The sequence below is a fragment of the Hylobates moloch genome, unplaced genomic scaffold (assembly GCF_009828535.3).
Source record: "Hylobates moloch isolate HMO894 unplaced genomic scaffold, HMol_V3 SCAFFOLD_9, whole genome shotgun sequence".
In the NCBI taxonomy this organism is placed as follows: domain Eukaryota; kingdom Metazoa; phylum Chordata; class Mammalia; order Primates; family Hylobatidae; genus Hylobates; species Hylobates moloch.
The window spans coordinates 80,979,663-80,993,020 of NW_026652284.1; the positions used below are offsets into that span (position 1 = coordinate 80,979,663).

The following is a 13,358-nucleotide window of genomic DNA, read 5'->3' on the forward strand; positions in this document are numbered from 1 at the left end:
TGATCTCAGCTCACTGTAACCTCCACCTCCTGGGTTCAAGCAATTCTGCCTCAGCCTCCCAAGTAGCTGGGATTGCAGGCATACACCACCACGACCGGCTAAATTTTTATTTGTGTAGAGACGGGGTTTCACCACATTGGCCAGGTTGGCCTCAAACTCCTGACCTCAGGTGATCCGCCCGCCTCAGCCTCCCAAAGTGCTGGGATTACAGACATGAGCCACAGCACCCGGCCATTAAAAAGCAAGTTGAAAAAGTGTGATGAGTGTGCGCTTGTTTGTAAAATAAAATGGGTGTGTGTGCGTGTGTGTGTGTATAGTCATGTACCCCTTAATGACATTTTGGTCAACAGCAAACTGCACATATGACAGTGGTCCCACAAGATGATAGTACCATATTTTTACTGTGCCTTTTCTATGTTTAGATACACAAATACCATGGTGTTTCAATTGTCTACAGTATGCAGTACAGTAACATAGTACGCAGGTTTGTAGCCTAGGGGCAGTAGACTCTACCATCTAGTTTTGTGTAAGTACACTCTACGGTGTTCACACAATGACAAAACCGCCTAATGATGCATTTATCAGAATGAATCCACATTGTTAAGTGACACATGGTTGTGTGTGTGCATGTATATATATGTGCATGTATGTATATATATGTGCATGTATGTATATATGTGCATGTATGTATATATGTGTATATATATATACATGCTTATATATGTGCAGAAATGTGTAGCAAAAGAGCACTATAAACTATTAGACTATAAACAACAGTTGTCACTGAGGAGGGGGATCATAAGGGAAGAAAAGTTACTTTTCATTGTATACACTTGTGCTATTTGAATTTTACTATCATCACCGCTTCCACAGCAAACTTTTCAAAGAATAGGAAAGTGTGTGTATATATAAACCATCAAGCAAATGTGAAAATATGAACCACTACAGAACAGAAGGCTCTAGGGCCATTTCTCAGGTTGACTGGGCCAGTAAATATCCCAACACATTTGAACCCCTGTTTACATGAGATTTGTCCTGAGAACCCAATGGGATTTTATTTTATAAATGAGTAAATGAATGAATGAAATGTGTTCTAGTTTTTGCAAATCTGATCATTCCTCCCCTGGCTAAGGATCCATTTAACTATATCATATTACTGCAGAACTTAAATCTTTCAGAGCTTTTCCAGCCAAGCTCATACATACAGGCATAACAATGTTTCCTTATGTATCATTAGAATGAGGGTGTGCTAAACAAATGTACTTAGCAGTTTCAGCCTAGGGAGCAAGTGACCCATGATTCTTTAGACCAACAAAGGAAAGGGAGTTGCTGTATGTCATTCTGTTCATGTTGAATTTTCTCCATGATTCATTTACAATAAAGGTAGGGGTAGAGAATATACAAGGAATTGCCAGCATGGCCTGCTTTCCTGATGTCTTCACTGTGGCCCATTTGGAAATCTCAGCTACAGAAGCAGGGTCACAGTCATGTTATGAGAGCCCTTAATGATAAAGGCTGTAGTTCTCATACTATACTCGAAGGTCCTCTTCTTCATGTCCTGTTTTGAGATGTATGATTCTTAGGCTACAGAAGAAGGGATCTACTTAATAAAATGAGCCGAAGATCAAGTGACACACTTCATTTTCCATCTAAAATCTAAACCACCAAAAGAACAAAATAGGAACCATCCCCCAATTGACTTGAAATGAATATATTTTGTCCAAGTCCAGGCTCTGTGGGGCTGTGGCCAGTGCACACATGTGTGTGTTTACCTGCACACTTGGTTCATGAAGAGTGTCCTGCAGAGGAATGATGGCCCCATTAAAGAAGAGCAAGCTTACCAGCTGTGCCAGTTTTAAAAACTCAACGAAGACATCACTTCTCAACACGTTTGGGTCCATGGTTACTGAAAAACATGGACGGTGAGCCAGGTTAGCATGGGCTGGGCTGGGCCTTGCCTATTAATTGCTATGTCCTCCAGAGATCGCTCCATGCCTTGCCAGTGCTCTGTCTCCTCCCTGAAGTGATGAATGTTGAAACCTCTCAATTACAGGAAAACCCCCAAAACTTGCCTCCTACAGGCAGCCTTAACAAGAACCCATGACCCCCACCCAGGGTGACCGTGTTCCCAGGCATCTCACTTTATTTATACATACCCATACTACCCAACATCCATTTTGCTGCCCTACCAGGATGATAATGAAGTTTATATGAAGAATCAGAAAGATCTTAAAACCTGCATCTAGACTCCCGGCCTAGCAAGACACAGGGTAATTTGAAAATTTAATTCAACCAAGAAACATCGACTGAGGGCACCTCTTTGGAGTCTCGCCCAGTCACCCAGGCTGGAGTGTAGTGGCGTGAGCTCGGCTCACTGCAACGTCCGCCTCCTGGGTTAAGGTGATTCTCTTGCCTCAGCCTCCGAAGTACCTGGGATTACAGGCACCCACCACCATGCCCAGCTAATTTTTGTGTTTTTAGTAGACATGGGGTTTCACCATGTTGGCCAGGCTGGTCTCAAACACCCAACCTCAGGTGATCTGCCTGCCTCGGCCTCCCAAAATGCTGGGATTACAGGTGTGAGCCACAGCACCCAGCCAAGAGCACCCCTTTGAATGATAGGAGTTCTCAAGATGTTACCAAAAAAAAGCAATGATAAGGCAGTCAGAGAGATTTAAAATATTTCATTCTTCTATACTTAACAAAAATATTTTCACCCTTAGTTTTAAAGCTCCTGACACAAATAGCCAGGAGATATGGCCAGAGCAGATGGGGCAGACACACCCCCATGAGAACTGCAAACCCACAAGGTATGGCCCAGCCTGGTTCCTCCTGGTTCACCCCCCTTGCCACAGATCCTCTCCTATATCCTGCGCTTCAGCTACACTTAATACTTACTAAATGCTGCCAAATTTCTTTCTTCCTTCTGTTTTTATTGCTGTTTTATGTTTTGTTTTGTTTTGTTTTGTTTTGTTTTTGAGACAGTCTTGCTCTGTCACCCAGGCTGGAGTGCAATGGCGTGATCTCAGCTCACCGCAACCTCTGCCTCCCGGGTTCAAGCAATTCTCCTGCCTCAGTCTGTCAAGTTGCTGGGATTACAAGCATGCGCCACCACACCTGGCCTGTTTTACTAATTTTATCAAACATCCTCTACCAGCATTCGAAACTATCACTGACTTCATTGCAGGCTGTGCCTTTTCCAAAAGACATCATGTTTTCCAAAATAAACGAAGAGAGAAAGTCCCTGCAGCATGAGAAACTATTTGTAAAAAGCATTCTGTCTTTTCTGAGGGGTAATTCCCGGGGTGGACGAGGGGGAAGCCCTTGCATTATTTTCTGCAACGGGGCATATAGTCAAACTATTAATAACTATATTCATTAGCATAAATTCTTGGGAATGAGGAAAGCTGCTGAAAAAGGTATTCACCCAACTGATATTTACTGCATCACTATTAAGTACAGGTACTAGGCTAAAACCTTTGTATATTTTAGCTTATCTAATCTTCATGACAAACTCTGAGGTAAATATTATTTATATTTCACGGATAAAGAAACTGCGGCTCAGAGAAGGTAGGTATCTTGCCCAAGGTCACACAGCTGGTGAGGAGCTGAAGTGGGATTTGACACTGGGTCCGATTCTAGAACCTGTGCTCTGAGTCATGAGGCTAAGCTGTACTGTCTTCCTACTTGACCTTGTCAAAGAGGGTACACAGGTCATCCTGATGATATGAATAAAGACCAGGCCTGGAAAAGCGAACCCTTAAGCACTGTGATCACCTGTAAAAAGGCCAGGTATTAAAGGAGCATTTTGCTAAGACACGAGAAAACAAGCTAAGGGAGAATGAAAACGCAAAAGATATTACATTTTGAACTTGAACTTTGAAAGAGCTCATTCAGCAGGTCTAAAAAGAAGTATGGTCCCATGACAAAAAAAATTAATGGGAAATAGATGGCTTCTAGAATTTTTGCTATGTTTAAGAAAAATATGCAGCCATGAAAAATAATGAGATAAATCTATGACTGCTGATGTAGAATGACTTCTAAGATATATATATTTTAAGAGAAAAAAGTCAACATACAGGAGAAAAACTTTTTTTCTTGAGCTACAAAGGACATTAGTATAATAGTTGGTGATGTTTTATTTATTTGTTTGTAGATACAGGGTCTCCATCTGTCACCCGAGCTGGAGTGCAGTTGCTCAAATCATAGCTCAGGAGGTCGAGACTGCAGTGAGCTATGATTGCACCACTGCACTCCAGCCTGAGTGACACAGCAAGACACTGACTCTAAAAAAAAATAAAAAGACATGGGATCTATATTGCTCAGGTTGGTCTCAAATTCCTGGGCTCAAGTGATCGTCTTGCCTCAGCTTCCCAAAGTGTTGGGATTACAGGTGTGAGCCACCACGCCCAGTCTAAATGTCTCAGCAGTTTTATATTTGCTGACTTTATTTTATTTTTGAGACAGAGTCTTTCTCTGTTGCCCAGGATGGAGGGCAGTGGCAAGATTAGAGCTTACTGCAGCCTGAAACTCCTGAGCTCAAGCAATCCTCCCACCTCAGCCTTCCAAGTAGGTGCAGACACGTGCCACTACAGCCAGCTAATTTTTATTTATTTTTTATTTTTTGGTACAGATGGGGTCTTGTTATATTGCCCAGGCTGGCCTTGAACTCCTAGGCTCAAGAGATCCTCCTGCCTTAACCTCCCAAAGTGCTGGAATTGCAGGCATGAGCTACCATGCCGAGCCTAATTGTTGGCGAAGTTTGAATAAGGTCTCTAGATAAATTATTGTATCAATGTTGTTTCCTGGTTTTGATATATTGAACATTATTGTATCAATGTTGTTTCCTCATTTTGCTAACTATACTGTGGTTCTATAAGACACTCTCTGTGATCTTAGGAAATACACAAAGTATTTTATTTATTTTTTATTTTTTATTTTTTTGAGATGGAGTTTCACCCTCATTGCCCAGGCTGGAGTGCAATGGCGTGATCTCGGCTCACTGCAGCCTCCTCCTCCTCCTTCCGAGTTCAAGCAATTCTCCTGCCTTAGCCTCCCAAGTTGCTGGGATTGCAGGCACCCGCCACCATGGCCAGCTAATTTTTTGTATGTTTAGTAGAGACGGGGTTTTGCCATGGAGGCCGGGCTGGTCTTGAACTCCTGGCCTCAGGTGATCTGCCCACCTCAGCCTCCCAAAGTCACAAATTATCTTAAAATAAGATGACTGAGGTGTGTAACATTCAAGTGAGTCTAAAAAAACATATAGAGAGATTCATATCTACACATACACACACAAGGAAAAAAGAATGATAAGACAAATGTAAAATGTAAACATCTGGGAAATCTGGGTGGAGTATACAGAAATGCTTAGCATTATGTTTGCAACTTTTCTGTAAACCAAACTTTCAGAATAAAAAGCTCTGAAAATCAGCTACAGAAAAGTGTGTATAGTAAACTTCAATTTGTGTTGAGCAAAAAGGGATCTATATACATGCAAATTGCTGCTAGGGAATATACAAACAGCCTGGGGTGGAAGGGGAACTTACCTTTCATTGTATACTCTTTTAGGTAGTTTATATTTTAAAAAATATTATGTGTATACACTTTTCCAATTTTAAAAACTTTAAGTCTTTAAGTGCCAGTTTTGCCATTTCCCCTTAACATCCTCTTTTCCGTGAGAGCCTAATCTTGCCAACCACAGTTTTGCTGTACACGGCATTTCTAGGACCCAGGCTAAGGGCAAGCTGTTGTACTGTAAGCCTCACAGGGGCCAGAGCTGAATGTCCTTGGTGCCTTAGCATGGCTTCCTGGTAAGGACTAACATGGAGGCACAAGCTCTGGCACTGCTAATAAAGACCTCTGATATCTCTTATGAGCTTTCCTGTAAGTGGTTCATCTCATCCTTTTGTTCATTCCTAATCCAGAAACTTTTTTTTAACCTCCCAATCAAAGCCCATATACAGCACCCAAGTGTGACTCTAAACATAAAGTAGGCCAGGCATGGTGGCTCACCCCTGTAATCCCAGTACTTTGGGAAGCTGAAGTGGGCAGATCATTTGAGATCAGGAGCTTGAGACCAGCCTGGCCAACATGGTGAAACCCAATCTCTACTAAAAAAATACAAAAATTAGCTGAGCATGGTGGCAAGCACCTGTAATCCCAGCTACTAGAGAGTCCGAGGCAGGAGAATCGCTTGAACCTGGTAGGCAGAGGTTGCAGTGAGCCAAGGTCACACCACTGCACTCCAGCCTGGGCGACAGAGCAAGACTCTGTCTAAAAAAAAAAAAAAAAAAAAAAAAAAATTAAGTATTGGGTGCAGTGGCTCATATCTGTAATCCCAGCACCTTGGGAGGCTGACATGGGAGGATTGCTTGAGGCCAGGAGTTTGAGACCAGCCTGGGCAATATAGTGAGACCCCACCTCTATAAAAAAAATTTTTTTTTAATTGGCCAGGAATGGTCCATTGCACATATAGTCCCAGCTTCTCAGGAAGCTGTGGGGGGAGGAGATCAAGGCTATAGTTAGCCATGATTGTGCCACTGTACTCCAGCCTGGGCAACAGGGAAAGAGCCTGTCTCAAAAAATAAAATCAGCAAACATATAACTGCTGAGACATTTAGGCTGGGTGTGGTGGCTCACACCTGTAATCCCAACACTTTAGGAAGCTGAGGCAGGAGGATCACTTGAGCCCAGAAATTTGAGAACAGCCTGGGCAACATAGTGAGACCTCATCTCTTTATTTATTTATTTATTTATTTATTTAATCGTTTTTAGAGTCACTGTCCTGCTGTGTCACCCAGGCTGGAGTACAGTGGTGCAATCACAGCTCACTGCAGCCTCAGCTTCCTGTGCTCAAGCTATCCTCCCACCTCAGCGTTCTGAGTAGCTGGGATTATAGGCACACACCACCATACCTGGCTAATTTTTAAAATTTTGTTTAGAGACAGGCTCTCTCTATGTTCCTCAGGCTGGACTTGAATTCCTGGCCTCAAGTGATCCTCCTGCCTCAGCTTCCCAAAGTGCTGAGATTACAGGTGTGAGCCACCATGCCCAGCCAGACCTCATCTCTTAAAAAAAAAAAAAAAAAAAGGTATTTTTAAAACCAAATACAAATAACACATATTATATGATCCCTTATATATGAAACGTCCGGAATAGGCAAATCTTTAGAGATAAAAATTATAGTGGTAGTTGCCAGGGCGTGGTGGGGGAGGGAAAGAGGAGGTGATTGCCAATGGGTATGAGGTTTCTTTTGGGGATGATGACAATATTCTAAAATTAGATTATGGTAATGGTCACACAATTAATTACATAAATATATTGTAAAAGAATTGAACACTTTAGCAGGCGAATTTTGTGGCATATAACTTACATTGCAATAAATCTGTTTTTTAAAAAACCCTGCAAATACATACCATTTTGCAAATATTGTTCCAGTTGGTCCCTCCTCTCATCGGCCATAGCTGTGGTCATTGCCAGATAGTACTTTGGTGGGAAGGGTGGCAGGCAATTTCCAAAGACCCGCCTTAGCTGAAAGATCCAGGAAACACAGTTAAAGCGGGTGAGCCGCCAGTTCAGGGTTGATGAGATTACTAAAGCCTCCTCTAGGGCAAGTCCCATCCCAGCACTTTATTTCAAATTAAGCCTTCCTGGTGGCCCAAAGGGGGAAAAGAGGACAATTTGATTTTCTTAAGGAGGAATTTATTTCAGTATATATTCTGGAGACGTTACTAGACATATCACAGACCGACAGCTCCAGTCTAAGTTTGGTAGAGCTGAGATGTATTTTTATTTTTCATTTGTTTTATAAGACTAGCCACTAGTCTTATACATCATACAATATTATCTTGATTCATTCCACAATAGTGTCTGTGATATCAATGACAACGGGAATTAAATTCCTCAACCCTACCTCCACCAAATCTGAACTTGACAAATGCTTACAGCTGTGTTACCTAATGCGCTAGCCACCAGGCACCTGTGGCGAATGAGCACTTGAACGTGGCTAGTTTGGATTGAGTTGTGTTGTAGGTGTAAAATACATTCCAAATTTCAAAGAAAAGAGAATGTAAAATATCTCGCTGGTAATTTTTTATATTGATTACATGTTGAAATGATAATATTTTGGATATATTGAATTAAATAAAATATATTATTAAAATTAATTCCATCTGTTTCCTTTTACTCTTTTTAATGTGCCTATCAGAAAATTTTAAATTACATAGGTGACTCATATTTCTTCCTTTCTGTTTTTTTTTTTTTTTTTTTTTTTGAGAAGGAGTTTCACTCTTGTTGCCCAGGCTGGAGTGCAACAACTCGATCTTGGCTCACTGCAAACTCCGCCTCCCGGGTTCGAGCAATTCTCCTGCCTCAGCCTCCTGAGTAGCTGGGATTACAGACATGTGCCACCAGACCAGGCTAATTTTGAATTTTTAGTAGAGACAGTGTTTCTCCATGTTGGCCAGGCTGGTCTCAAACTCCCGACCTTAGGTGATCCACCTGCCTCTGCCTCCCAAAGTGCTGGGATTACAGGAGTGAGCCACCGCACCCGGCCAGGTGACTCACATTATATTTCTATTGGACCAGGGCTGGTTACAGAATTCCAATAAGGCTGACATATGATCCCAAGTAGAAACCAGCCAGGCCCTTCTCTCCCACTTACTCATATATGACCCATGACCATGGTAGTAATTATTTTTATGGAACCTAAAAAGTGGATGCATAAAAAATAATTTTAAAATTAAGAACTAAAAGTGTGCATCTTTATTCCAGCCCTACACTTGTAGTGGCAGCTTGAAGGTAAGGCACAGAATCATTCTCCTGAAAATAAGAGAAAGGAAACCACTCAGAAACCCAATCAGGTTTTGACATGGTACCTCTAAAGCAGGAGGGCTGAGATCTTACTATTACCATACTCAGTGGCTTAAAGAAAATGAAAGATGTTTTCCAGTTTCATCCCATTCTCAGTAAAATATCGCAAGGACAAAAAACCAAACACCGCATGTTATCACTCATAGATGGGAATTGAACAATGAGAATTCATGGACACAGGAAGGGGAACATCACACTCCGGGGACTGTTGTGGGGTGGGGGGAGCGGGGAGGGACAGCATTAGGAGATACACCTAATGCTAAATGACGAGTTAATGGGTGCAGCAAAACAACATGGCACATGGATACATATGTAACAAACCTGCACATTGTGCACATGTACCCTAAAACCTAAAGTATAATAATAAAAAAATAAAATAAATTAAAAAAAAGAAAATGAAAGATGGAATAAGAAAAATGAGGCTGCAGACAGTACGATTTTTAAATTCCATGGCCTTTGTCATAAATACAGTGAGTATCTGACAAATATTTACCTTGCATAGACAGGCCCTAACTTCAAAAAAGTCAAGAATCTGATGACTTCTCTCCATGCCCACTACCATCACCCTGGTCCAAGCCACTATCATCTCTTTTCTAGATTATTGCAGTAGCCTTCCAACAAGTCTCTCTGCTTCTACCCGTGACTCCTTCAGTCTATTCCTAACACAGAATCTAAAGTGATACTTTATTTTTATTTTTATTTTTTTTTGAGACAGAGTCTCGCTCTGTCACCCAGGCTGGAGTGCAGTGGCATGATCTTGGCTCACTGCAACCTCTGCTTCCTGGGTTCAAGCGATTCTCCTGCCTCAGTCTCCTGAGTAGTTGGGACTACAGGTGTGCACCACCATGCCCAGCTAATTCTTGTATTTTTAGTAGAGATGGGGTTTCACCATGTTGGCCAGGCTGGTCTCGAACTCCTGGCCTCAGGTGATCTGGCTGCCTTGGCCTCCCAAAGTGCTGGGATTACAGGTGTGAGCCACTGCACCCAGCCTAAAGTGATACTTTAAAAATGTAAGTCAGCCAGGTGCAGTCATGCACACCTGTACTCCCAGCTACTTGGGAGGCTGAGGCAGGAGGGTTGCTTGAGCCCAGGAGTTCAAGGTTAGCCACTGCCCTCCAGCCTGGGCAACAGAGCAAGACTTTATCATCTCTTAAAATAAGAAAAGTAAGTCAGATCATTCCACTGCCTTGCTCAAAATCATCCTCGACTTCTCATGTCACTCAAGTAAACCCAAAATTCTTCCAATGATCTAGAACTGTGCCATCTAATATGGTGGGCATTAGCCACCTGTGAGTAAATTTAAACCTAATTAAAATAATATAAAGTTTTAAAATTCAATCTTCAGTCTTGCTAGCCACATTTCAAATGCTTAATAGTCACTTGAAATATTGTAATTTGCTACTGAGTTGGGCAAAGCAGATATATAGCATTTCCATCAGCACAAAAGTTCTATTGGAAAACATTGGTCTGACATCTGGAATGGTTATTAACTGCCTGCCCATGGGTAAAACACACTTCCTTGATGCATTTTTTTGGTGGTTGGTTGTTTGATTTTTAGATAACTGGAACTTGGTACCAGCAGTTATTTGTGTGATTTAAAATTTTAAAAACTTGTGTCTTGAAGAGAATACAGAATATTACAACCACTTTGAAAGACAGTTTGGCAATTTCCTACAAAGCTAAACATAGTCTCACTCTATAATCCAGCAATAAATACCCAACTGATTTGAAAACTGTCCATACAAAATGTTTATGGCAACTTTATTCATAATCCCCAAAATTTCAACAACAAAGATGTCCTTCAATCTGTGAATGGATAAGCAAATGGTGATATATCCATACAATGAAATGTGTTATTCAGAAATAAAATGAAAAAAGTTATCAAAACACAAAAGACATGAATGAAACATAAATAAATATTGCTAAGTGACAGGAGTCAGTCTGGAAAAGCTATATACTATATGATTTCAATTATATGACATTCTGGAAAAGGCAAAAGTATAGAGACTTTATAAAAAGATCAACAGCCGCCAAGTTTTGGGGCAGGGAGGTACAGAATAGCTGAAACTCATGGAGTTTTTTAGGGCGATAAAACTAGTCTATATGAAACTAGAATTGTGGATGCATGACACTATGCATTAGTCAAAATTACAACAGAACTTCATGTTTTCTGAACTTTACAACAGAAGCTTCATGTTTGCAAATATTTTTAGAAATAATTGAAGAGGTTGGGGGAATCCGAGGATGGAATGTAGAATGTGATAAAACTATATTACAAATATGTGAAACCAACTCACTGAACGTGGTGAGAAAAAAAGTGCTGACCTAAGTCACTTCGAAAATGAGTCGAGTCTGTAAACTAAAGGCAAAGAAACTAACTGTATGCAGGCATTGGACTCTGGCTGATAAAGTTGCTTCCCACAGGAGTATAGGTTAACAGCACTATACTGCTACATGTGTATACAGAATCAAACAAGTAAAGGAATGGCAGATAGTAGGAGTCAGGTTTCCAACTGTTGTAGTGGGAGTCTACACATAAGGGGAAGAGGCTAGAATGATCCATGTGGTAATGCACTAGAGTTGAATATATTAGTATGACCACATGTTTAGTTTAATATGGATACAGATGATTACATATAGAAATATTTACTCATGTGTCTGTATACATGGGTTAGTATACACACATATATTTCCTTGCTCTGTCAGCTGAGAGGACCTAGATGCAACAACACTCCAGTAGCAATGAACATATCTAGTGCCCAGATCTTAGTTTCCAATACCATTCTACAATCAATGCAACCAAGGATCTATGGAGAAACGGCTGATTTCTAGGACTGAGGCAGGAAATATACAAGATGGGCCTGCAGTACCTTGTAGCTCCAGAAAGTACGGAAACATTCAAAACAAATGAAAAAAACAAATCAGGAATGGGAGTACATCAGAGACAAAGGAGCAAAATGAAAGAGCTTCCATGGGCCAAGATGGAACAATTTGACCAACCAAGTAGTAGTGAAATATAACCCAAAGTATAAAGTGAATATCCATGAGTCCTTATAGACTTGTTTTAAATAAATAGGAGTGGCCAGACAAATCTCTTGTGCAGAAGAACATCAGATAATTTCTTTTCTTTTCTTTTTTTTGGAGACAGAGTCTTGCTCTTGTTGCCCAGGCTGGAGTGCAATGGCACGATCTTGGCTGACTGCAACCTCTGCCTCCTGGGTTCAAGTAATTCTCCTGCTTCAGCCTCCGGAGTAGCTGGGATTACAGGCATGCACCACTATGCCTGGCTAATTTTGTATTTTTAGTAGAGACGGGGTTTCTGCATGTTGGTCAGGCTGGTCTCGAACTCCTGACCTCAGGTGATCCACCCACCTCGGCCTCCCAAAATGTTGGGATTATAGGCGTGAGCCACCACGCCCAGCCACATCAGATAATTTCTATAGATACTCCTCAAGGAGGGGGAACATAAATCCCCACTCTCAGTGTGGGCTGCATGTAGTGACTTCCTTCCAAAGAGGATACTATGGAAAGAGAGGACAAAAGAGTAACTTTACAGTGGAGAAACCTGACAAATACTACCTCACCCAGGTGATGAAGACCAACATCAAGAGTGTAAGTCAGATGATAGTAGGTACTCTTGATATGATGTGATTAGAGTGGCACTTTATCTCTGGGGTCTTCATCCCTCCAACCCATAACCCCCATCTAATTATGTGAAAAATATAAGGCAAATTCCAAGAAGGATATTCTACAAAATATCTGACAAGTACTCCTTAGAATTATCAAGGTCATTAAACATAAGGAAAATCTAAGAAACTGTCACAGTCAAGAGGAACTTAAGGAGACCTAACAACTCAATATAATGTGGTACCCTGACTGGGGTCCTGGAAGAGAAATAGGACATTAGGTAAACACTAAGGAGGTCTGAAAAGTTACAGACTGTAGTTAATAAGAATGTATCAATACTGATTTGTTAATTGTAACAAATGTACCATGTTAATATAAAACCTTAATAATAGAGGAAACTGGATTATATGGAAACCCTCTGTCCTATCTTTTCTGTAAACTAAAACTGTTTCAAAAAATAAAGTTTATTTAAAAAAAAAAAAACTGATATTCCGGCTTCTCTTGAAAACTGAGATCTGGAATCAACAGGTTCACACTCAGGCAACTATCTGGTGAGGGGACCTAAACCATTGCCACCGCTCTCCACTGTTGTTCACCTGACCCTCATCTCTCATTTAAAGTACCTGCCAATTGGCTGCGGTGGCTCACGCCTGTCATCCCAACACTTCAGGAGGCCTAAGCGGGCAGATTGCTTGAGCCCATGAGTTTAAGACCAGCCTAGGTAACATGTCAAGATGTTGTCTCCGGCCACCCATCGTCTGGGAAGTGAGGAGCGCCTCTGCCCGGCCACCCATCGTCTGGGAAGTGAGTAGCGCCTCTGCCCGGCCGCCCCGTCTGGGAAGTGAGGAGTGCCTCTGCCC

General features: G+C 41.4%; 1 protein-coding gene across 1 annotated transcript in view; it reads right to left on the reverse strand.

Moving 5' to 3' along the window:
- SNX31 (sorting nexin 31) overlaps window positions 1-13,358 on the reverse strand; it is an 82,603-nt gene that overhangs the window by 55,655 nt on the left and 13,590 nt on the right. Inside the window, exons 3-4 of the mRNA XM_032758478.1 lie at window positions 7,416-7,530; window positions 1,842-1,906 (exon numbers count right to left, since the gene is read on the reverse strand). Coding sequence (XP_032614369.1) covers window positions 1,842-1,906; window positions 7,416-7,530 — 180 coding nt within the window. The remainder of the gene's footprint in view (window positions 1-1,841; window positions 1,907-7,415; window positions 7,531-13,358) is intronic.